Source organism: Rhinopithecus bieti, unplaced genomic scaffold, assembly GCF_001698545.2.
Source record: "Rhinopithecus bieti isolate Rb0 unplaced genomic scaffold, ASM169854v2 scaffold_9663, whole genome shotgun sequence".
NCBI lineage: Eukaryota > Metazoa > Chordata > Mammalia > Primates > Cercopithecidae > Rhinopithecus > Rhinopithecus bieti.
Window position 1 is genome coordinate 3,629,515 of NW_016806456.1, and position 26,763 is coordinate 3,656,277.

General features: G+C 37.6%; 1 protein-coding gene across 4 annotated transcripts in view; it reads right to left on the minus strand.

Moving 5' to 3' along the window:
* The window catches only part of SLC44A1 (solute carrier family 44 member 1), a 198,189-nt gene that overhangs the window by 44,824 nt on the left and 126,602 nt on the right, over positions 1–26,763 (minus strand). The window contains exons 13-16 of one of the 4 annotated variants that reach the window (XM_017876723.1): positions 20,271–20,408; positions 11,191–11,427; positions 9,044–9,124; positions 2,836–5,225 (exon numbers count right to left, since the gene is read on the minus strand). In XM_017876723.1, coding sequence (XP_017732212.1) covers positions 5,202–5,225; positions 9,044–9,124; positions 11,191–11,427; positions 20,271–20,408 — 480 coding nt within the window. In that variant the 3' untranslated portion in view covers positions 2,836–5,201. Of the gene's footprint in view, positions 1–2,835; positions 5,226–8,799; positions 9,125–11,190; positions 11,428–20,270; positions 20,409–26,763 lie in introns of those variants that run through there. The other 3 variants (XM_017876726.1, XM_017876724.1, XM_017876722.1) reach the window with 3 other exon arrangements.

The window sequence follows — 26,763 nt, forward strand, 5'->3', positions numbered from 1 at the left end:
GAAGGTGGTAAGCATCATCTCAAAAGTATCTCTAGTGGAGGCCTAATCACTTCCTCATTTCAAAACACATTATCAGAACAACTTTAGAGCAGGCTTTTGACTTGGGTTCATTAAGACTCTGAGGGGGTGGAGGGGTGGCAGCTGGCAGTCTGAGGGTCCTGAGATTCTATGAGCATTTTGAGTGTTCACAGACATGCGATGTGCATTTGAGAGAAAGATAGTCCATAACTTTCTTAAGCTCAAAGAGACCCATTGCCCCTTCAAAACAATTTGTTTTTGAATATCAAATATTAAATTCAGGTCTTAGCAAATAAAAATGAAACATTTCTGAGACATCTGTAAATTACAATGTTTCCATGTTCAACTAGATCTTCACTAGACTATCAATAAAAGCTTTATTATTCTGAGCTCCGTGTCCTGGAGAAAATCATTTAAGTTGTAAAACTGAGCATCAAAACTGAAGAATAGCCTAATAGGTCTCTAACAATTTCATATATTTTCCACAAATTGACTAATGAATTTCCTTAGAACACATTCTGTCCATATAATTTACAAAAGTGGCAATTGTTCATGTAATATTAAAACTGAATCATCATTTGTCTTTACACATACAAAATCAAGATGGGGAGGAAGAAAGCGCACTATAGTATTTCTATAGAAAAGAAAGGTTTTCCACAGAAATCAGTAACTTTAAAAACTGCATTGAAGTTTTCTATAAGAAAGATATTTTCAAAGATTTAAATCTTGGATTAAAATTATCTTCTTAAAATTAAAACGTGGAGTACAAGAATTTGGTTCAAATGTATGAAATCTGAATGGAAAAAATGTGCTATTCTAAATTCATAAGTGTACACAACATGTTTAATTTTTGTTTTGTTTTTTAAGTTTGCTAGCTTTAGGTTTTCTTTTGGCATACTCGAGGGTCTTGCTTTTTTTAAAATTTGGACTATGTGCCACTAAGTTAACAAAGATGAGTTAATTCCAAGAAGCTACTGTGTATGAACAGTGCCTACTTTTCAAAAAGGCTAACATGCATTCTTAGTACACAAAGATACATGAATATGCATTTAAAGCAAAAGGCAGCCTCTGCTGTGAATACAGAATACACAAATCTCTGCGTTATGCTTTTACTCATGAACCCACAGTTTTTCAATATGTATTCACAGACCACTTCTTAACAACTCTAGGCAAGCCATTATAGTGCACTCTTACTTGTCAGATGGAATGTATGAAAAGAATACAGAAATTAACTGTGGCAGGTACACTGATAAGCCTCCAGACTCTGAGAGTTGTGTTGTTGTTGTTGTTTTTAAGTAGCAGTAGAAAAGCAGTAAAGAATTTACTTATTGAAAAGCGAAAGCTTAAAGACCTTTCTGGAGGAAACTTCTCAGAGGCCATGTTAAGGCTATTGGAAAGTCCAATTTAAATGAAAAGGTTACTGACCAAAAATCAAATCAAATATTCAAGTCAACATTACTGGCAGTTCTGGTTTTGGAACTGATCCCAGAATTCTACCTTGCAGGCTACGCGATCTCTTGAAATGGCTGTTAGTAGCCAGTGATAGTGCATGGTGGAAATGGTTGAAGCCTCAGGGGCAGTGGTGTGGCCTCACACATATGTGGTGCCTGCAGTTCCTGTAGCTGTTCTGAAGAGGGAGGGAGAGGTATTAACTCTGCTGTAAAGCAGTTTGGGTCCAGAATAAAGGGGTCAGTGCCTCATACCCCCTACTGGGGTGAAATCCTAAAACTGCCCAGGGAAGGCAAGGAAGCCCTTGGCAGATACCAAGATCAGTGGTATTGGAAATCACTTACAATCAGCAGCTTAATGCCCTTCGTGGGGGGAGAAAAAGAGAGAGAGAGAGACAGCATCTCTACAAAAGAACATTTCTAGCATAACTTTAAAATAAACTCAGTAAGTGCCTCCTCCTTAACCATTATGGAAAAAGTTTGGGGACCAACATACACTTAAGCTACTTAAGTTGTAGTGACTTAGGAGTTAATTATCTTATAGGATAAAATAAAAACTTTAATCCTAAACATTAGCCATTGCATTAAATGGTTTAAGGGAGCAACTGGCTTTGAGCTCTGCTCATCCATGCAAGGATTATACAATCTCAGTGCTCTAGCTAAATTGCTAATGTTTTATTACCACTGCACCAGTAAGCCTCTCATAGAAGATGGGTCTCTTGGATTTACAATGAAATATAACTTTTCTCTTCCATATTATGGAAGACCTTATTCTTGAGGCAGGAGCTTAGAAAGTCTAAATTATGCACCAGAGCTTTAATTATCTGATGGTAGAAACCATGATACTCTGGTCACTACTACAATTGACAATAGAGGACCCCAACTAAAAGTCTAGAAATATGAGTCCTGAATGCAGTTTTGAAGATTCACCACACAGGAAGACAAAAACCACAACACAGAATCAATGATTTATAAAATTATTCGGGTATCCACATTTCACAGATAAATTTCTGTTCTTCATCTATTCTTCTCACTTGGGCAGAAGATGGAAGCAGTGAGCGAATAGCAATAAGGCAGCCCATAGCTAGCTGAAGAATGACTTGAAATGAATGAAAAGAGGCAGCAGGAATATCCAAACATAACCTCAACACATTTAAATATTGCTTAAAATCCACTGTGAGGCTTTATCAAATTAATCAAGGAATAAAGCTCATGAGAGAGTGATATTCCACATATTAAATATCTCTCTGTGTGTGCCTGTGTAATGTATATGCATATCTGCATATTTCTATATGGCACATGAATTTACTTAAGGAAAACAGCCTGGCAATTAATTTGCAACTCAAATGACATGGTTACACATAGATTATAATTTCTAAACACAATGTTAGTAAAACAAAATTTATTTGTAAAACAGGACCTGTTATATAAAATGGCACACAATCAAGTTATACAAAAATACAAAATTTCTTTCTGATTACAGTTCTAGTTGTAAATGATAATTAGAAAGCATTCCTGGTGGCTTCCAAATAGCTGAGATTGCGAGCATATGGAACAGGGAGCAGCAACAGTCCATGATGCAGGGATGTCCAAGTGAGTAGAACCTAATTTCCAAGTTCAGGACTTCCATCAGGTCACTTTGGAGGGACACCTCTTTAAATTGCTAGCTCCTGGAATGTCTTCTGTTTGGATACCCATCTTCTAGACTTTTGCCAATTCTAAATTTAGTTCCCAATGTTTGCGAAAGTCCAAAATCTGTGTGGCTATGAAACAGATGGTATTCTGAATTTTCTCACATGATTTGCTCTCTCATCTATTTGGACAACTGTTAGTTACATAATTATATTTATTCCATATCAAATGAATAAAAGAGAATAGTGATACTGTTTGGTGATACTAGATGTTAGATGTTAACTTCTGGAGAATTATTCTTTCCAAATAGCTACTCTTGCAATGTTGGTTTCCCAGATCTTGCTAAGACATGAGCTCTTAATTGTGTGTATGTGTGCGTTTTTTAAAATCCAGACTCTTATTGCAAATATTCTGAAAAATCAGAAATATTACATGAACTTTGAAAAGAAACCAAGGCATTTAGCAAATTTTAGCCTAGCTAGAGTAAAGAACACCAATACTTAAAAAAAAATATCATTTACCTTTTGCAGCAATTTAGAGGTCCAACCCTTTGAAAGGAAGCACATTAGCAAACAGCTGCTTATGAAGCCCTAGTGACATTACTTGTATGCATTTCCATGATACCGGTCTCATTCACTGTCTAGTTCTGGTAGGAGGCAATGCTTTCTTTCAAAAGATTCTCCTTCCATGGAATGATAAAATGCTGAGGCTTTTTTTGTTTTTTGTACAGAGCCTGTATTTAGTGCAATAAGTTTAAAAAATTTGCTCTGAAATATTTACTTTACATTAACAAAAATAGCTTTTTTTAAAAAAATTGTAACAAAAAGGAGTTATCGCATAAACAGATCATGAATTATTCTTAGCAAATTACACTTTTTTTTTCTTAAAGCATTCACCATTACAATAAGCAGAACAATGGAATATTAGCCATTCATATCTGGTAAGCTTCAGGAATAAAAAAGCAAAAAACCCCAGACCCACCCCCAAACAAAAAAAATAGTCACACTGGAGGATCAACACATTAGCCAATTCTTCAGTTAAACATTGTAGAACTCTGGATACTCAATGAATTGCCAAGGAGAGGAGCACCTGCCAGTGTGTTTTCAGATTGTATAGCAAGCATTTGAATAAAATGGCCATTTAACCCTAAGCCACTGACGTTACTCTGAAGCAGAAGCCCAAGCACCGCAATTTTCAATGCTTTATGTTCCATGTTTCTGTCCCATCTTTATTCCTCCCAGCATTACTTAATCTGCAAATCAATACACAGAAACTTAAAGGCTAAACTCACTGGGTGCTCCAGCTTCCTTTCAAATCAGGCACACAAATGTGTGGAGGATGCTACTAAAGTCAAAAAGGAAAGAAAGACAAAATATAAGGAAAAAGTTTGCATACGAAAGATTATCTACCCTTTTCTTTTTTTACCTACTTTCTTTTAAAGAAGCGTTAGGGTAAACTACAAATACCTGAGGAGTTGGTTACCTTTTAATGTTAGCTGACAAATGTATGAACTATTATGAAAATTCCCATATTGGGCCCACTTGTATGTTTCTAAAAGTAAAATGACATGGCTTCTTTGATTGGGGGAAACTGACTGGAGTAATTCCTTATTTATCTGAAAGCATATGCCTAGTCTTGACCCACTAGGACTTATGCATCAGCAAAATAAGATCTTGATTTTATACACACATCAGGGAAATCACCCCTGAATAAACTTTAGACATAATTTGGTACAATAATTTTACCTATTTTTAAATAACTAAAGTTAAAATCTCCTCTAAGTTATTAAAAATGTTAATCAGATATGAATTTTAACATTTCCATTAAGACAATTACAGTTGAAAACATTAAATGACGGAATTTGCCTTGTAAAAGCCACCCGTATGAAAGGAGTACATGTTTGACAAAAATAAGCATAAAAAAGGTATTAAATCCCTGTTCCTTTTCTCTGATTTTGGCTGATTTATGTGTGTGTGTGTATATACATATACATATATACACACATACATATACATATATACACACACCCACACACACAAATACATAGTTATGTGTATATATTGTTTTGGAATGTCAATGGGTTTCCATAACCGTCGGCTAGGTTCAAGCAGAACTTGCTCCCGAAGCCTAGAAAACAAAGTCATACAGAGTATAATCTTAGACAATTACCATTAAAAGGAGATCATGAATGATGTTACAAATATACACATGGTCACAAACAGCAAGATGGCAAAATGGACTGAGAATCCTTCTCCCCTGAATTCCTGGAGCTGAAATTCTTACGAATGTTGAAAGTCACACTTTCTCCAGGATCATCTCTGAGATACACAGAGCATACTTCTCTAGCCCATGTTCCTACAGTGTCTAGGATTTTTCCTCCCTTTTCTCTTTAAGTTCTTTCCTATATGATAGCAAGCAGACAGTCAGAAAATCTCTTTCCTAAACCTCTTCATCACTTTTGGTACATTTATCCAAAATCACTTTCAAAGAATCATAAAAAAATTGATAAATCTTTAAAGTTTCCTTAACTAGTGAGCCTCTCTCAGGGAAAAGTTCGAGAACAAAACTGGAAGTTCTCATGTTTAGTTCAATGATCCCTTGTCAAAAGGAAAATATAAAACCTCATTTTACTGAACATTATTGTATAGGCTAAAAATGAAGCCTAAATTAAAGGATTCCATTGATGAGGGAGGAAGATAGTGAATTCAAACAGCAGCAATGTTTCTAGAGCTACTGCAAAACAGGCATGATGCTCTTTTATAGAACTTTCATCTACAGCAACAACATGTAAATTATATCAAGCAAATACAAATAAGCAATCCTAAATTCTATCAATCCCCAAACTTAAGGTAGAAATTTCTCAAATAGATTTTTAGAAACACATGCAAGGGAATGGTGTTAGTAGGAGCCAACTCTAACCATGCATACTGTGGAAGAGAAATAAAGAAGGTACTGAGGTGCTGAGAAAATAAAACTGCTCTGTGAGCAACATTTCACACTTGTCTTCGGGGAGCTTTTTAACCATTGAAAACATTATTCTTAGGGACCCAATGCTACAATGTCCAAAGCACCAGAACAATGCACATAGAAGATGTATTTTGGGATGCAGAAGAGGGTTTTTGCCATTAATCTGCAAGCAATGAACTGATGAACAACTTAAAATGAAAGCAAAAATTGAATGAAGATTTTAATGCATTGTTTGAAGTAAGGGACACTATTTCAAAACTGAAAATACTAATAGGAAAGAACTCTTCCTAAAATATTTGGCATCTGGTAGAATGCCACATAACCTGGGCAATTCTCCCAGGATTATTGCCTATAAATTAGGAGTTTAGGTAAGGAAAGTATACTTGCATTCTGATCTACTACAATTCATCTACCATTCATTAAATAATACTATAGAAATCTGTGCCAACTCATGGCAAGATTACCTAGCCTTCAACCTCGAAATATTTCTCCCTTTCTTTAAACGCTTATTACTGAATGATATAATGAAAGCTTCAATCACTGGAGAGACAGAAAAGGGGGAAAAGCTTGGTTTTTATTTTAAGATTTCTTATGTCTTTTTAAGTTTTGGGCTTAGAATCGATTTGCTGAACAATTAGGACTACCAAGCAATAGAAGAAAGGAAGCCTCCCTCCTTTCTCCATGTTGCCATAGGGTTGGCAGAATCTCCACTGCTGCCCTCCTCAGCCTTTGTGAAGTAAGAGGGATACAGAAAGGTGTGGAGGGCGGGCATGGAACCTGACTGGGAAGATTGCTGGTGAGCTGCCATCTGCCCAAGCAATCCATGTCTAGGTGATGCAAACTTAAAATTCAGAGCTATGTGGGTACTAGAGTGATCTGTGCTCTGGAATCTAAACATTTAAAGTTGATTTTATAATTATTCATGCTATTAAGTAACAGTAACACCAAAATAGGCACTGGAAAGGGTTATAGAGAAAAGGGTTTATATCTAAATATTTTATTGAGGCTTTAACTTAGGTTGAATATGCAATTAGTTTGCATATACATATAGCCTCCCTGCCTCCCCCCATAAATGAGCCTATTTCCTTTACTCTTAAATGAGCTTATTTTATACCATATATATACTTTTTTTTTTTTTTTTTAAGATGGAGTCTCGCTCTGTCGCCTAGGCTGGAATGCAATGGCACAATCTTGGCTCACTGCAACCGCCACCTCCCAGGTTCAAGCAATTCTCCTGCCTCAGCCTCCCAAGTAACTGGGATTACAGGCACTCACTGCCATGCCCGGCTAATTTTTTTTTTTTTTTTTTTTGTATTTTAGTAGAGACGGGGATTCACCGTTTTGCCCAGGGTGGTCTCAAACTCCTGAGCTCAGGCAATCCGATTACAGGCATGAGCCACCATGCCCGACCTACTTAAATGAACTTATTTTATACCATATATTTTAAAGTTGAAAACCTATAAATCAGCAGTATCCAATCTTTTGGCTTCCCCAGGCCACCCTGGAAGAATTGTCTTGGGCTGCATATAAAATACATTAAGGATAGCTGATGGGCTTAAAAAAAAGAAACACAAAAAAATCTCATGTTGTAATAAACTGTACGAATTTGTGCTGAAAGCCTTCCTAAGCCCTATGCAGCCCACAGGCAGCAGGTTGGACAAGTTTGCTATAAATCAAATCATTTATTAAAGTGTAAGGAAGATAGAAAGGAAAGTCCTTACCTCACACTTTTGAACATTATATGCAGTTAGAGGGCACATTGTTTAAAATTAATTATTATTATTATTGTTTTTTTTTGAGACGGAGTCTGGCTCTGTCGCCCAGGCTGGAGTGCGGTGGCCGGATCTCTGCTCACTGCAAGCTCCGCCTCCCAGGTTCACGCCATTCTCCTGCCTCCGCCTCCCAAGTAGCTGGGACTACAGGCGCCCGCCTTGTCGCCCGGCTAGTTTTTTGTATTCTTTAGTAGAGACGGGGTTTCACCATATTAGCCAGGATGGTCTCGATCTCCTGACCTCGTGATCCGCCCATCTCGGCCTCCCAAAGTGCTGGGATTACAGGCTTGAGCCACCGCGCCGGGCCGAAAATTAATTATTTAAGGATGCAGACAATTATATAATATTTGAAAATAAACATGCTATTAAAAAATATGCATTTAAATTATGAAGTAATTAGACCAATATATGATAGAGGCATCTGTTGCTACGCTATACCCATGTGAAATATATGTGACAATACTCATGTGAAAAGCAGCTCAAGGTTCTCTTACATTCATTAAGCTGCTTTTTTCAAATAAAAGTGGAGTACGGAGATATATTTGTATATATATACATATATATAATATCAATGACCAGAAATAATTTATCCATCTCACAATTAAACTGGGAGAAGACTAGGTTGTCTTACTGAGTGGGAATGTGGGTATTGATGAAAACAGCCTTGTTGCTACTGAAAAATAAAGCTTAAGAAATAAAGAAAGTACAACCTAGGCAACAGAAGAAAACGTCAGCCAAGGGAAAAGGACAGCGATGTAAACAGAACAATATTTTAAAATGGGGGAGTATGAATTTTAGCAAGTTGAAAGGAATTGCTATGATCACCTTCCAAAATGATAAAAGTCAAACCGTCAGTTTAAGTGTACACCAAAATGTTCAGTCTGATGAAAGCCAAACACTGACAGTTGAAAAGGAAAGAGCAATAGCAGTTTTACCTTAGGGACAAAACTATCATCCCCCACCCCCCACCGAGCACTGATGAGGATGCTGTTCCTTTCAGCTTACTTTTACAGAAGGTGGTCTCAGTTGTGACAAGAATTCTGCCATCCAAGTGATGGGTAAGCACACAAACAGAAAGAGCAGCACGTCCTGCGTGATACAGATAACAAAAGCTTCTCCTGAAGAAGTGCAGTCAGTGAAGACAGAGAGAGAGAGGAAGTGAAAGTGAAATTCTTGGAGGGCGGCCACCTCCTCATCTCCACCTACCATCGGCTTTAGCTCTCTGGCATCAGCGACGCCTCCCTTACCAGCTTCTTTCATTGCTTTCCTACTGTTTTCCACAAACTCCTGCAAAATATGGACCACACTGCGTAAATTCTTGGTTCCTTTCAGATTTGTTAGTAGATGAATTCTAAAGAACATTTACATTTTTGACTCAATCTTGGTAAATGGATGGCCTAAAAACATAGCAATAAAGAATGTTTAGTATCACACATGAGGGCTGCTAAATTTGCAGGAATGGATTCTGCAATCCGCTGATTTAAAACATCTTTCCATCCATTCATTGTGACAATCTTACTAAGGCTCCAAGAGATAATGTTAGTTCTATCTGGAAGAGAAAACACCTAACATTTTTAAGAGGCTATTTTCTCATACTCAGAATATCATTTTATTTGTTGTTGTTGTTTTTTTCTATATCAAGGTTAAATGAAACAAGAAGAACATGTTACTCCATAAGCCTCCACTTTTAAATAACCACAGAAGGTAAAAGAACACACTGATATTGCTAAGCACATAATGCTTTTTTTCTTAAACAAACCATAAACAAACTATCTTTTAAAAAAGTGTCAATCTGACCATGATATTACTTCATAAAGTAGGAAGACAGGGTGTATCAACCAGAACCTATCGTTCGTAGTAGTCGAAATGGGAATGTGCCCCAAAGGGAACATTTCTATTCTGTCAACATTTACGGGGCACTTCTTCATTAAATATCCTCACCATTCCTACAGAGAAAACTGAAGGGTGGAAAACAGTATTTTTTACTCTGCTTTTGATCAGTGACTTAAAAAACAATAACACTCTTCTAAATGCTTTAATCACAAAAGAGATGCAACAATCATGATCAAATTCCATTCAGAAAATAACCAGTTAGAATTAGTTTAGACATTAAGAAAATGTCCACAATTTAGCTGATGTTGTCAGAAAAAGAGAAAATCAATGCCAAATAGGTCAGCTAAATCATTTGGAATTCTTGCTATTGAAAAAAAAAAAAATCTATGCTGGGTGTGGTGGCTCACACCTGTAATCCCAGCATTTTAGAAGGCCAAGGCAGGCAGATCACCTGAGGACAGGAGTTCAAGACCAGCCTGGCCAACATGGTAAAACCCTATCTCTACTAAAAATGCAAAAATTAGCCAGGAGTGGTGGCACACGCACGTAATCCCAGCTACTTGGGAGGCTGAGGCAGAACTGCTTGAACCTGGGAGGTAGAGGCTGCAGAGCCAAGACCATGCCACTGTACTCCAGTCTGGTTGACAAAGCAAGACTCCGTCTCAAAAAAAAAAAAAAAAAAAAAAAAAAGAATCTAGCCTATTTATTAATATACTTATTTCAGATTTAACTGGATAAAATATGCTCCTGGAAAATGACTTGTTATTTCAATGTATAATGCTTAGTATTCAATATTACCCATTTTGAGATAGAAATATTTCATAGCTTAATAGCAAACTATTATTATTTAGAAGCATCTTTACTTTGGTAACATTTAACACTGATTATAATGGTACTTAAGCCATTTAATAAGATTTTCAAATTTTTAAAGAAATTTAATTGAGGTTCCAATATTAAAAATCTGCATATAATATCTGTGTAAAGGTTCAGATCTTGACTAATAAATAACTATACACTCTATCAGTCATGGGTCTGTTATCCGTATTCATCACAAAATGCTTTCAATTTGGCCTACCATATTTAAGATGATGAGTTTTAATCAGGGTTGACAGCAGTAATGTTTGGGGCAATGGTGGACAGAGAAAGACAGGTAGGCACTAGGACCTGGGAAACAGGATATTTTGTCTTTGAGCCCCATTTCAGGAAAAGGCTAGAAGCTGGTTTAAAAAGTCAATTCAAATCTATCTAACTACAGAGAGAGGGGCAGCAGGAATAGGGTGAACTTAGGACTATTAACGAGTACAACTCTAGCTAGGTGGATCTGAAATGATCTTGTCCATGCCAAGAAGCCTTCCTCCCTGACTTACCCAAGATTAACCTCATTCATGAGTCAGTGCTACGGGGTTAATTCTAAATTACTCAATTGCATATAGTGTGAATTAAACATAGATAATGTTTTATAAAATATTTTTATTGGTATTTTTATCCCTAAAACAGGAAAGGGCATTTGAAGTACTTACCATCAGCACTTTATCCATATAGAATTCTCTGCCAGGGCTCCCATCATTGTATTTTGTATCAATGGCAAAACACAAGAATAATACATCCACTACCATTTCGTAAATAGATAGGAAGCAATGAGCGACTAGGAAAGCAAAGAGGCAGACGATGATCAGAGGCAGCACCCATACTGTGTAGTCCTGCTGGTAGTTGAGCAGCATAATCCCAGCTAAACCTGTGCTGCAGACTATCAGCACCTGAAGCAGAGAGAACAAAGATCACATTTAATATCCTACTGAAGAAAGCCACTCTTTTCTCATCATTTGCAGACTTCAAATTCTCTTTACTATTTATAAGTGATGGTTGCATGAGGCCATTCCATCTCAAATGAGGAAATATAATCCATATATTCCCATATACACACAGAGTCATGCATGCTTATCATATAATATACATTTTAAAATCATACGTTAAATGATTTTGGCTTAAAGATAATTAAGTTTTCCAAATGCTACGCTGCACCCTAAAACTTAACCTATTTAGAATCTGTGGCAATTTTTAAGATAAATGTACACATATTTTAGAAAAAATTTACACACTCTTAGCACTCAGAAAAAAGTGATATTTCAGTGTAATGGTATGTATTTTTTTCTAAGTATTTTCACATATATGAAATAGTATTATATAAACAAATCACTATAAGCTTTTCATTAATATTTATAGAAGTATCATTATAAATGCTTCATAAATATTTACTCAGCTACATAATTTCATTTTATGAGTGATGTAAAATACATTTAACCACTCTCTTACTGTGGAGATTTACATTGTTTTCAGATATAAATAATGCTGCAACAAACATCTACAGTCTTAGAACTTTTTCTGTGTTTCATATTTTATTTCACATAGAATATGTGGTAAATTTAATATAATTTGCCATGAAATTTATATTTGGACTCTCTGTGAAGACAGAGGTTGCCAAAAACATCCATGCTAAAAGAATAAAAGAAATAGCCAATTTAGTTATTGTCAAGAACCACCCACTCTGATGCTTCATAACTTCACATGCAGCATTTTAAATTTTTTGTGGTTTTTAAAATACATTTTATTACAGCTTTTCAATAACCCTATAAATGGTTTATGGCAAATATTATCATCCCATTTTATAGACTGGGAAACATACTTAGAGATGCTAGCCAACCTGAGTAGAAAAAAAGAGAGTAGACCCAAGGTCAAGGTCATAAGAGTAGAAAAAAGAATAGATCCCACTCAAATAATGGTCTCATGATGTCAACTCCAGTGCTCTTTCCAGATAAAAACTCAGAAATATTTGGATATTGGTACACAGCAGTAATGGATTCTCCTGAATTCTAGACACACTTTCCCAGTCCATTATTTTGTCTTGTATAAGGCTTTAAGTAAAGGGAAAAAGAGACCTCTAGAATCATGGCAGCCTGTTCCTGCCTAGCATTAAGAAGAGGCAGAGTGAGAATTCTTCTTTGGCATTTTCTCCAGTATTTATCAACATCAAGGCATTTCTCATTCACCATTATCTTAACTTGGAGTTAAAATGCATTAGATGATACATTGGTTAAGCTATAAATTGATCCCTCTCTCAGATGCTTTTAGTGAGCAAATCTGGGTCTGCCCACACTTTGGAAGACTCCCCCACCATTTTTGTAGCAACTCACTTATGAATCTTCTCTTATAGTGACTTATTTTCTGGGGTTATTTCCATAGATGGTTAATTACTTCAATTTTCTTTTCTTTTCTTTTCTTTTCTTTTCTTTTTTTTGAGACAGAGTCTTGCTCTGTCACCTAGGATGGAGTGCAGTGGCATGATCTTGGCTCACTGCAACCTCCACCTCCTGGGTTCAAGCAATTCTTCGCCTCAGCCTCCCAAGTAGCTGGAACTACAGGTGCTCGCCACCACGCCTGGCCAATTTATTTTTGTATTTTTTAGTAGAGACAGGGTTTCACCACATTGGTTAGGCTGGTCTCTATCTCCTGACTTCAGGTGATCCGCCTGTCTTGGCCTCCCAAAGTACTGGGATTACAGGTGTGAGCCACCACGCCCGGTCATTACTTCCATTTTCTTCCACTCTCCTGGTTACAATTTTAGAGTGAGTTATTTCCTATACTCTCCAAATCTTGCACATTCACCCTATTGGAGGGCTGAGGTTCTTCATGCTCTCAGCATGCCATTAAAAGTTAAACCCCATTGAAATGGTAAAGTTAGTTATAGAAAGGTGTGGCTCAAACAAACTAGATGTTGAGACAAAAAGCTGGTGAGATGGAAGGTTAGATATTCTCATACAAGAGACAACTTCAACAATTAGTGATGTTTAGCCAAAAAAAGTAGTAGTTATTCCCAAATATAATGAAAGAGTGTTATGCACTTTATCAAGCAGTAATGGTTCTCAAAATGCAGAAAGGCTAAGAATGCAGATTCCTGGGCCCTAGTCCCAGAGTCTGGTTGGTTGGATCCACGATAAAGCCCAGTAGTTTGCATTTAAAAAGTATCCCGGGTGCTGATAAAGCCTATGTCTCAAGAAGTACTGGACTGTATCAGTGATCTCCATGGTGGAGTACCCCCATCCTAGGGAGTATTTAACAGGATCACCTGGGACTTCTATTATATTTCTCATACATTTAGAATGTCTTCTTTAGTATGCTTGATAAGGCATATATTAGTAACAGCTATATATATATATATAAAATTGATAAATAAATGTAAATATATTAAATAACTGTGATCAAACTTTTTTCTTAATAGGGCACATGACTTTAGAAGTTAAGAAATCCTGGCTGGGCATGATGGCTCACACCTACCGTCCCAGCTACTTGGGAGGCTGAGGCAGGAGGACTGCTCGAGCCCAGAACTTCAAGACCAGCCTGGGCACACAACAAGATTCCATCTCAAAAAAAGAAAAAAAAAAAAAATAGACATTCCTGTTCTAGAGGATAAATTATTGGAATACAGTAGACGAGATTCATGCTTTGGGTAGGATGTGGGAAGCAGGAAGGAAATGAGACTAGTTTTGGAGTCAGAAAGATGTAGATTTGAATTACAGAATTAGCACTTAGTTTTGTAACTCTAAGCAAGCTCCTTTAACCATTCTGAGCCTGTTTTTCCGTCTTTAAAAGAGACATAATAATACATACATCCCACGATTGTTAAAATGAACATTCTAAAAGTATTTAATGCAATGCCTGGCAATGTTTCTCCCTCCCTCCCTTCCTTTCTTTTTTTGACATCCTAAGTGCAACATTTATGATGCTCTTTCTCTAGAGAACCTACATTTTGAGAGATATTGTTTACCAATAAAATAGCATTTATAAGTAATAATTCATATTCTCAATTTTTATTAACCCAAGTCAAATAAATTGTCAACTAGAAGATATAATTAGTGTGAGAAAAGACATTACCAAATGGAGGTAAAATAATTTCACACAGAAGCAAAGAAATTTGAGATTGAGGGGTTTTGGGATAGCTTTATTAGGACAAATATCAATACTTAAAAATATTTAAATTGGATTGTAAATCTCTATTCTTACCTTTAGGACCCTATTGGCCAGTGACCATATGTTACAAGTCACTAAACTAGAAGAGCTAAGGTCCCTTACAAATCTAATTCATATTCCATAAAAACTATCAGGGTACCATAGAAATGGAACCCATAATGATGTCTTTTTTAATTCAGAGTTTTAAAATTGAATTTAAAATTTCAAGGTAATTGTGAATTCACATGCAGTTTTAAGAAATAGTAGAATGGTTCCATGTACCCTTTACCCAGTTCCCTTCAATGATAACATCTTGTAGAACTATAGCATGATATCAATTTCACAAGCATGTTATTGACATTGATATTGTGAAGATGCAGAATATATCCATCATTACTGGAACCCTGCACTTTGCTATTTTATAGCTATTTCCCCTCCTCCTCAACCCGATCTCTAACCACAAATCCATTCTCCATTTCCATACTGCTGTCATTTCACTTTTTTTCTTTTTGAGAAAGAGTCTTGCTCTGTCACTCAGACTGGAATGCAGTGGTGTGATCACGGCTCACTGCAGCCTCTGCCTGCGGGCTGAAGCGATCCTCCCACCTCAGCCTCCTGAGTAGCTAGGAATACAGGTGCACCGCACCATGCCAGGAAAATTTTTGTATTTTTTTGTAGAAATGGGGTTTTGCCATGTTTTTCAAGCTGGTCTTGGACTACTGGGCTCAAGCGATCCACCCTTCTTGGCCTCCCAAAGTGCTGGGATTACAGGTGTGAGCCACACAGCCCAGCCCTGTTGTAATTTCTATTATATAAACGGAATTAATCTTCTGGGATTAGATTTTTTTGCTCAGCATAGTTTCCTCAAGATTCAGTCAAGTTGCTATGTATATGAACAATTCATATCTGGCATCATGTTTTATAATGTTTATTATGATCTATTAGTTGAACTCCCTGATTAGAAACAAATTCTGTATGCTAGCAGCCATTTAATTGTAATGAAAACTCTTTTCGAAAGATTTACTGTATTCTATGATCAGAACTATATTTTAGGAAAAAAAACTAAAGAATATTTATATTAAAATGTTAGAAACCCAGAAGATTTCTCTTCCTCTTATTTTCTCTTTTTTGAATTTCTCAATTAAAAAATGTATTTATCTTTTATGGTTTTGAGGTCATTTGAAATACTATAAATATTACATTATTAAAATATATCTTTCTGGAAAGCAATTTGGCAATGCACATCAAGAATCCTAATTAATTCTAATTCTAGGATTCTGGCTTCAGGAAATAGGGATTGATGGGGCAAGATTTATACACAAATACAAATTTTAGGTTAGTAAAAAATTAAGCACAGCTCAACTGTAAAAAACAGAAAACCTGAGGATTAAATAAATGACACAACAGTTGTATAACCAGAGTTAGAAACGTTTTAAGAAAACAAGAAATGCTCATAATGTAATACCAAGTGAAAAAAGGGATACAAAACTGCCTTTTCTACCAGGTTTCTTTTGTTTTGTTTTGAGACAGTCTTGCTTTGTCATCCAGGCTGCAGTGTAGTTGCACTATCTCAGCTCACTGTAACCTCCGCCTCTCAGATTCAACTAATTCTCGTGCCTCAGCTTCTGAGTAGCTGGGATTACAGGCATGTACCACTACGCCTGGCTAATTTTATACTTTTAGTGGAGACAGGGTTTCCCCATGTTGGCCAGGTTGGTCTCGAACTCCTGACCTCAAGTGATCCACCCACCTTAGCCTCCCAAAGTGTTGGGATTATAGGCGTTAGCCACCATGCCTGGCCCTCTACTAGATTTTAAATTCTATGTATTGATCAGTATATAACCAGGATCTTTAATAGTCCTTTCCACATTACTAGTAGGCACTCTATAAAGGTATGAATAAAACGATATGATAAACAAAGAAAAGTTTTTTTTTTTTTTTTGANGGCATGTACCACTACGCCTGGCTAATTTTTATACTTTTAGTGGAGACAGGGTTTCCCCATGTTGGCCAGGTTGGTCTCGAACTCCTGACCTCAAGTGATCCACCCACCTTAGCCTCCCAAAGTGTTGGGATTATAGGCGTTAGCCACCATGCCTGGCCCTCTACTAGATTTTAAATTCTATGTATTGATCAGTATATAACCAGGATCTTTAATAGTCCTTTCCACATTACTAGTAGGCACTCTATAAAGGTATGAATAAAACGATATGATAAACAAAGAAAAAGTATTTTTTTTTTTTTGAGACGGAGTCTCGCTCTGTCGCCCGGGCTGGAGTGCAGTGGCCGGATCTCAGCTCACTGCAAGCTCCGCCTCCTGGGTTTACGCCATTCTCCTGCCTCAGCCTCCCGAGTAGCTGGGACTACAGGCGCCCGCCACCTCGCCCGGCTAGTTTTTTTTTGTATTTTTTAGTAGAGACGGGGTTTCACCATGTTAGCCAGGATGGTCTCGATCTCCTGACCTCGTGATCCGCCCGTCTCGGCCTCCCAAAGTGCTGGGATTACAGGCTTGAGCCACCGCGCCCGGCCAGAAAAAGTTTTGACAGGTCACTAGGCTGCTAAAAAAAGTCAACTTTAGAACACTGTTTTATCATCTTTATATTTTTCTCTCTCTCTTTTTTTTAGATAGAGTCTTGCTCTATCACCCAGGCTGGAGTGTAATGGTTCGGCTCACTGCAACCTCTGCCTCCTGGGTTCAAATGATTCTCCACCTCAGCCTCCCAAGTAGCTGGGACTACGGGTGCTCGCCACCACGCCCAGCTAATTTTTTTTTGTATTTTTTTAGTAGAGATGGGGTTTCACCACGTCGTTGGCCAGGCTGGTCTCGAACTCCTGACCTCAGGTGATCTGCCCACCTCAGCCTCCCAAAGTGCTCGGATTATAGGCATAAGCCACCACACTCAACCCATCTTTTTATTTTTCATTAAAAAAATAATGCATACTCAATATAGAGAATATTATCTTACTACAATAAAGTGGGGTAGGGGTTTGGAATTATCTATATTTTCAATATCCAAAAGCAATCATTGTTAACATCTTGAGATATTCATTTCCATTCTTTTTCTTATAAACATTGTTAAACACTACTAAAGCCTAGTAGTTTTACTCAGCTTTTTCATTTATTACATTATATGCATTTCTTCATATTGTAAACTCTTAATAAATAACAGGGCTTAGTAGGTGAGTAACAGTCTACTGACTATTATTCCCAACCATTTCTCTATTGTAAGGCATCAGATTGTTTACCATTGGTCACTATATAAATAATGCCGTATTTGTTTGCAGTTAGTGTTACCAGAAGTGGCTTATCATTGACTCAGAATTACTGAGTCAAAAGGCTTTTAAAAAAAATTTTAAAAAGGCCCGAGGACAAATTTAACGTCAGCTGAGGCAATTATAGCACACAGTGATTAATAACTTAGAAGTCAGACAGACCTGAGTTTGAACGCCACATTCTAGTTCTCTAAATCTGGCCAATTTAATTTGTTCTCTAAACTTTATTTTAGAGTAGAGGAAACCAAAGGTAATACCAGTAGCTCACCTTACAGGGGAGGACCAAATGTAACACTTAACAAAAGCCCTTCACTCAGTGCCTGGTACCCAAAGTGTCTTAATCAGAGTTTACTAAAATCATCATCATTAAATATTACCACTTAGTATCTCCCTTATTCCTCTAAATGGCTTCTTATTTCCCTTTGTAAAAAGCGTTGTGGGCAATGGCTCATGCCTGTAATCCCAGCACTTTGGGAGGCCAAGGTGGGCAGATCACCTGAGGTCAGGAGTTCGATACCAGCCTGACCAACATGGAGAAACCCCATCTCTACTAAAAATACAAAAATTAGATGGGCGTGGTGGTGCATGCCTGTAGTCCCAGCTACTCAGGAGGCTGAAGCAGGAGAATCACTTGAACCCAGGACGTGGAGGTTGTGGTGAGCCAAGATTGTGCCACTGCACTCCAGCCTGCGCAATAAGAGTGAAACTCTGGAAAAAAAAAAAAAAGCGGTGTGTGTAGTGTGTGTATGTATACATATATATACTTTTATCCTACGTTGCTTCTAACCTTTCTTAGCTGTAGGAATAAATTATAAATATGCAAACAAAAATAAAAGATGGTGAAGACTTTCTGAATCAGCTGTAGAGAACTGACCCACTTCATCACACACAATGCTATACTTCTCCATGCCAAACACATTTTCTTTACAAAAACATTTAAAAAATACAGTGGGCTAGAGCAACCTAAGGGTTCAATAGTAACAGAATGTTTACAAATAATATTTGGTGGATATTTACCTGGTAATAATGAATAATTGTGAAGATGATCAAAACAAGATGGAAAATGTATATGGTGTAATGTAAAGATAAATGGGGAGGACCAACAGGTACGTATGCTATGATTTTTATAATACAGAAATACAAGCCGATGAAAAAACATGGGAAGAATTATATAGAAATGATAAGTTATTTAGTTATAGTGGTGGTAGTATAAGTCTCTTTTCTCAATTCAAAATTTTCTGTGTATTTTGTGGTTTAAAACTCAGATACAAATGAAATCTAATTATAATGTTATTGAATATTTTGTAGTATTTTAATAGTATAGAATAACTTGCCTCTTGTTCAACATTTCTAAGAAAAGTATAAGTCTTATTCTCTAACAGCTCTATTTTAAAGGGGCTTATACATAATACTATAGTAATAATGATGACACCTAACATTCACTGAGAATTTAAAATGTGTCAAGCACTCTCCTAGATACCCTACATGTATTAACAATGCATTAACCTCATGATCCTAGGAGTCTGGCACTATTATATTCCAATTTTACAGATGAGCAAACTGAGGCACAGAGTGATTATCTAACCTGCCCAGGTCACACAACTACCAGTGATAGTGTCAGAACTGAAATCCAGGCAGTCAGGCTCCAGTTGCAGTACCATTAACCAGGAGGAAGACTTTTTCCTAATTCTTTACAGTTCAAAACACAAAAAGAGGGCCGGGCGCAGTGGCTGACGCCTGTAATCCCAGCACTTTGGGAGGCCAAGGCGGGTGGATCACCTGAGGTCAGGAGTTCGAGACCAGCCTGGCCGATATGCGGAAACCCTCTCTCTACCAATAATACAAAAATTAGCCGGGTGTGGTGGCGCGTGCCTGTAATCCCAGCTACTCGGGAGGCTAAAGCAGGAGAATTGCTTGAACACAGGAGGCGGAGGTTGCAGTGAGCCAAGATAGCACCATTGTACTCCAGCCTGGGCGACAGAGTGAAACTCCGTCTCAAAACAAACAAACAAACAAACAACAACAACAAAAAACAACACAGAAAGAGAAACATAGGCACATGACTTGGCCTCTCCATGCCTCAGTTTCCCTCTCTGTAAAATGAGGATAATAACGGAACTTACCTCAAAAATTTATTGTGGGGATTAAATGAACATAATATATGTCAAGTACTTATAACAATGCTGGACACATAGTAAGGGCTTTCTAAGTACTTTCTAAGTACTTTTAGTTTTTTGGTGGCCTGGATGTTTTTAAAATAAAAGAGCAAATATATATATGCAAAATTTTACTGTATGTTGCAGAAAAAAATACTTGGTCTTACCTTGCCTAGGAATAACATAAAATCTCCCACTGTGTTGATGGTAGCCACTCGCAAAGCATTCTCCACCAGAATGACAAAGGCATCCTTTGCTGAGGTGCAGAAGTTGGTGCTATTGATAGCTGTGGCTGTGTATGCATTCTGGACAAAAGCAAAAACAACATTTTCATCAACAACTGAAACTTCATTTGTTAAGATATAAACTGAGCATAGCTAAAACATAGCTTTTAAAAATATTTCAGTCAAACACATGGCACCCTTTAATGAGGTAAGATTGAGACTGAGTACAAGAAAATATAAGATTTAAAGCGTCATATGGTAAAAATAACTTTCCATTTGGCTTAGTTTTGGTCCTTTAAAAACACTGTTATTTATTAAAACATACACAAACCTTTCTAACATCCATTAACTTCTTCCCTGTCTTAGTAAATCAAACATAATTTAATCTTTCCTAGATGTCTCAGGGTCATGACTGTGAACATCAGCAGTGCACTGTAATCATTTAGGTGATGCTTTAAAAGCTCAAGAGGTAGGTGTGGGCATCAGATTGCTGTGGTGTTCTATGTGGACTATCTACTGTCTCCTCCTTGGTGGCTTTCTTCTATGCTCTCACTTCTCACAGCTCTTGTAGTACATAGCTCTTTGATGGCTGGCATTTTATACCCCTCCTCCTCCTGGGAGCAGAACCCTAAATCTTTTTTGAGAAAATAGCCTTACCCCATTCCCCGTTTCAGTCCCAGTGAGACTGTCACTACCTCAGGCTCTGGGGATGGGTCTTGACTGACATAAGCCAATTAGCATACTATACCTACTGGCCACAATGATTGGTTCAGAATTGGTAAATAAACCAATCAGAGCCAATGAAAGCAAAAGTGATGTTCCCTGGGGCTTCTGGGAAAAAGAGGCTTTCTTTCTCTTCCATAGGTTCTCTTGACGGTGTGAGGGTATGAATGGCTGTAGCTGTTTGGCTAACATAATGAGAAGAGCTGCTGAAGGTCACAGTGTAAAACTGAGGGTGAGGCCAACACCATGAAGTCAGAGCAGGGAGAACCAGGTACTTCAACTTGGTGACAACTGGGACATTGGGAACTTGCCAGATTTCTGAACTTTTCTGTTATAGAAGCTAATAAATTGCTAAGAATCCCAGCTCTTCCCTGCTCCACATTCCCTTCCCTCTCCCTTGTTCAGGTCAGATTGAGCTGAGCTTTCTGTTCCTTAAAATACTGAGTTCTAGCTGATAACGCTTTCATTCAATTATACCTGCTTCGGCTGCCCCATGTGCTCTTTGACCTACTAGTTATAGACTGATTTTTTTTTCCATTCTTTTTTATGTTACATTCTAGAACAGCATTGATGTTTTCTGGGAAGTGTGAAAAAGTATTATAACATCAAATATGTTTGAGTCTTAGGAAGGAAAAGTATATGAACTTTGTGACTAAAACTTTTGGTCCTGAGAAATTTTGGGTTTAGTGCTGACTTAAATTGTCACTGGGTCCCAAATGTTGGGATTGCTGGGAAACTGTTGGAGATAAAGGGCTTGCTTTATACTGTGTTGTCTATAAAGCTTTAACCACTGAGCCCAGGAGAGATGGTCTACAATTTATGAATATTCTAATTAAAAGCCTGTTAATTATTAGGAGTCTGTAATGAAGATGAGGTTTGAATTATCAAAAATTTAACTTGCCATTATATGATTAAATTCATTGATTAAAAATGCAGAACATTTCAGAGCCAAAGAGAGTATTTTACTGAGCAGGTCACTACCTGTGGTTCCTAAGCTTTTTTCAGTAATGGGGCAGTAGGAAATAAATTATGGTGCTCTTTAAGAAACACATTATGAGGACAGGCATGGTGGCTCATGCTTGTAATCCCAGCATTTTGGGAGGTGGAGGCAGGTGGATTACCTGAGGTCAGGAGTTCGAGACCAGTCTGGCCAACATGATGAAACCCCGTCTATACTAAAAATACAAAAAAGTTAGCCAGGTGTGGTGGCGTGCGCCTGTAATCCCAACTACTTGGGAGGCTGAGGCAGGGGAATTGCTTGAACCAGGGAGGTGGAGGTTGCAGTAAGCTGAGATCGCACCACTGCACTCCAGCCTGGGCGACAGAGTAAGACTCCATCTCCAAAAAAAGAAAAACAAAACAGAAGTACAGTATGATTTTGGTATATAGAATTCTATCATACAAATTGCAGAAGTTTATTATCAGAATATATTACTATAAGTCTTTTTATCTCAAAAACTAAAATACAGAACATCTTAAAGAAATCATACTAAGTGTTTGTTAGCATCTACCTGCTTGTTGCTCCCTTATATTGTCATCTGTCAGTGCTTCTTATCAGATAAAAGACAGCAGGCACCACAGAGTTAACTACCTAACTGCAGTGGTCCAAGCGTTTTTTTTCATCTTCTACAAAAGCTTCTTTTGAAATACTCTGCCAAGTGACTCAAAGGAGTAAAAATAAACTATACTTTTGATCTTGTGTAACATTAACCTTGCTGAAAAACGATGAAGAAGAACTGCCCCAGCCAGTTCTATTCTGAAAGAACACAGATTGGTTCCCAGTTCGCACCAGTTCCCTAAGTACTCACAAAAATACCCAGTTAACAATTTATTCTATAGCAGAGGTGGTGAACCTATCACCTGCAGGCCATATCTGGCCTGCCAATTACTTTTGTAAATAAAGTTTTACTGGCACACAGCTGTGCTCATTGTTTACATATTGTCCATGGCTGCTTTCATGCTACAGCGATGGAATTGTGCAGTCATGAAAGATCCTGTATGGCCCATAAAGCCAAAAATATTTACTCTCTGGTCCCTCACAGAGAAAGCTTGCTGACCTCCTGTTCTACAGTACTGCCAAGGATTAATATCAATCTCATCTACTCCCTCATCTACCGTATGTGGAACTCACCCTCTTATTGGAAATACAAACCACATTTACTCATTTCAAGTTTTAGTAACTTCCTCCACAACTTTCAATCTTTCAGCATCTCTCACTGTAATTCTTCAGTTCAACAATTTAATTGACAAAGGTCTTCAGTGATCTGGAGTATAACTCCCTTGAAGAGAAATACCTTATTTCCCACATTCTAAGATATAATCAAGAGACCAATGAGCCAGTTATTCATAACAAGTTTTTAGGAGAAAATATCCTACCATATCAAATATACATATTGATTATGAGATGTATCCTGATGCTAAATAGCTTCATAATGTCTAGAATCAAGGAAATTGGACAACCCATTTAAATCAACTAGGTACTAGCTTATGGTCACTCCTACCCTCAATGGGAACAACTCACTCTTAACTATAGTGTTCTACCCGTTCCAGTTCACCATGAATTTCCTTGAGACAGAAGCAAGAGAGGACCCACATGTCTCCAGTCTCTCTCCTCTGTTATCATCAGACCACCTGACATGAGGAGAATGCCCAACACTTCCAAACTAAACTATAAAAACTTTTTGTTTCCCTCATTAGTTTTTAGAAGGTTCATTTCATTTGAGAATTATTATTATTCCTCTTTTGCTTCCTTCTTATCACCCCACCCTGCACCATTCCATCTGCTTTTAGGGCAGAAGTCTATCTGTTTGTAGATAAATAAGCAGCAATAATTTATTTTCCCACCCCTCTGAGAAATTTCTGTCAGGGTCGAAGATAGTCACAGAAATTTAGCCTTTTTGGCAATATTTCTATGGATCTATGCAATTCCTTTGTATTCAACCCAACTAAAAAAAAGTAGGTGGATATTTTGCAAGCTCTTTCACTCCCTCCCAAGGTAGGAAGATGAACTGGATACACAAAGGTCAAGATGACTTCTTCAGGAAGAAAAATGTGCTGCAAATCATAGCAGGCCAATGAAAATTCCCTCCTTTTCTATACTTCCTAGTCTAAAAGAATTCATGCTTAAGGTTCTTAGGAATTTCGGAGTCCTTTGTGGCTTTCCCTGATAACTATTCTCTGAACTTTCTTCAGACTTCTTGGTTACGATTTTTAGAGTCCACCCACCTTCTTCTCAGACAGCCTTCCTTATCTGGAGTTAAACTGCCCACAGACAGACACCACTGATTAACATTTAGCCCACGCTCAACATTTGCTTGGGTAGGACACAAGCTTGAGGATATTCAGCCCCCAGGAGCAAGATGAAGGATGACCACCATTCAGAAATCTTTTTAAAGGATGCCTGTTAGCCCATGCAATCCCTGGTTGTACTTCTGTGTGACGGGACATAGTTAAAAAGTACTGATCATGTGAAAGAAAATATGTTAGGGCAGAGGGTCACATGCATGTAACAGGCCTGTGTGGCCATCTGTCCCAGAATACAACTTCTTCATTTTCACATCTTCTTTCTTTTCTCTAGTGAAGGACTCAGCAATTCTCTTAAAGTTTAAAATATTTACATAATGACTCACTCAATAGGGGCAAGCTAGACAGCAATGCTAAGGGAATATAGGGTATGTGCAGTTCTGTGTGGATCCTTATCAATTAAATAAATGAAAGGGTAATGACAATTATTCCTTTCTTATATGAGGCAAAGGGGAGAAGGGGAATGCTATGGTCCGAATGTTTGTGTCTTCTCAAAGTTCGTATGTTGAAACATAATCAGCAAGGTAATGGTACTAGTAGGTAGGGTCTTTGGGAGGTGATTAGATCATGAGGGCTCTACTCTCATTAATGGGATTAGTACCCTTGTTAAAAAAATTACCCCAAAGAGCTATTTTGTCTCTTCTACCATGTGAAGTCACAGTAAGAAAGCACCATCTCTGAACCAGGAAACAGGCCCACACAAGCCACTGATTTTGCTGGTACCTTGATCTTGGATTTCCCAGCCTCTAAAACTATGGGACAGTTCTCATAAACTACATAACTATGAAAAATAAATTTCTGTTGTTTAGAAGCCACCTAGCATATGGTATTTTGTTATAGAAGCCTGAACAGATTAAGACAGGGCACAAAGTCAAACTCATACTATAGGCCTTATCCAATTTTGTTTTAAATTCTTAGACTTTTTCAAAGTCATAAAAATTACAAGTGTGTTGCAAATCTTAATTTCAACAGGCTTTCTTTCTTTCTTTTTTCTTGACAGAATCTCGCTCTGTTGCCCAGGTTGGAATGCAATGGCTCAATCTCGACTCACTACAACCTCGGCCTCCCAGGTTCAAGTGATTCTCCTGCCTCAGCCTCCAGAGTATCTGGGACTACAGGCATGAGCCACCACATCTGGCTAATTTTTGTATTTTCATTAGAGATGGGGTTTTACCATGTTGGCCAGGATGGTCTCGAACTCCTGACCTCAAATGATCCACCTGCCTCAGCCTCCCAAAGTGTTGGGATTACAGGCGTGAGCCACCGTGCCTGACCTCAATAGATTTTCTTTAAAAACATCATTGTCTTAGTTTACAGAATGAATCATTAAAATTTGAGATGTCTGCATATTTTCTATAATAAACCATATTTTTGTTTGTTTATGCCACTCAGAAATGTATATATATTTATATGTGTATGAGTGTGATATAATGGCAGCAGTGTGATATACTGGAAAGAGTGAGGCAAACTTTGATTTGAAAACTTCTTCCACCTTTAGGTCTCGTGATCTGCCACAGATGCCAGTCTCAATTTTCTCATCTATGAAACAGATGAGAAAATAATGCTAGCCTTACAGAGTTGTGTTGACCACATTTCAAACGTGGCATTTCCTATGAGCCCAGGAGACATGAAGCACTGCGGGTGATCAGTCCCCAGATTGTAGCACTTTGTATTCCCAAACAGAACTACAAAGTATGAGTTCAGAATAACTCTCTCTAAGCCTTTGCTCACATGTTTGATTTACCACTATTTTAATGTTCCACTTAAAACTTCAAACATCATGCCTACAAAATGCTGATCCAAAATGGACAAAACGTGTACAAAAAAGATCAACATCTCAGGGTTGTTGGTACTAAATCACTGACTAATGTTTAGCTTGGGATATGCTGAAAACCTTCGATTTTTGTAACCTTTTAATCAACTATCTTGATATCATATGATGTGTTTTCTTCCTTCAGTATAACTGCACATCTCCTTTTCAAGATTTTTATAGTTTTGTATCACCCTGTTAGTCTTTTTGAGTCCAAATATTCACTTATATAATTAACAGTTCATTCAGAAAACACTAAAAGACCACCTATTGTATATTGGGCACTGTGCTAGCTTCTGAGGAGACCAAGAAAAAGAAGATCTTTACTTTAAAGGAGCTAGAAATGTAAAGGTAAAGTTAATAGATAACTTCGATGTAGTGTTGTTAGTATTTGAATACTAAGGTATGACCTAGTGTAAGAAGCTCAGCAGAGGGGCTGGTGTGGTGAAGGATGGCTTCTTGGAGTGAGGCTCAGGCAGAATCATTAAGGTTCAGTAGGAACTACTCAGGTGTTGGAAGTCATCCCAGGCACACTTGGAAAACTGTAAAACCAAAAGGTGCCTGGGGGACAGCAATGGGATTGAGACTAGAGATCTGGGC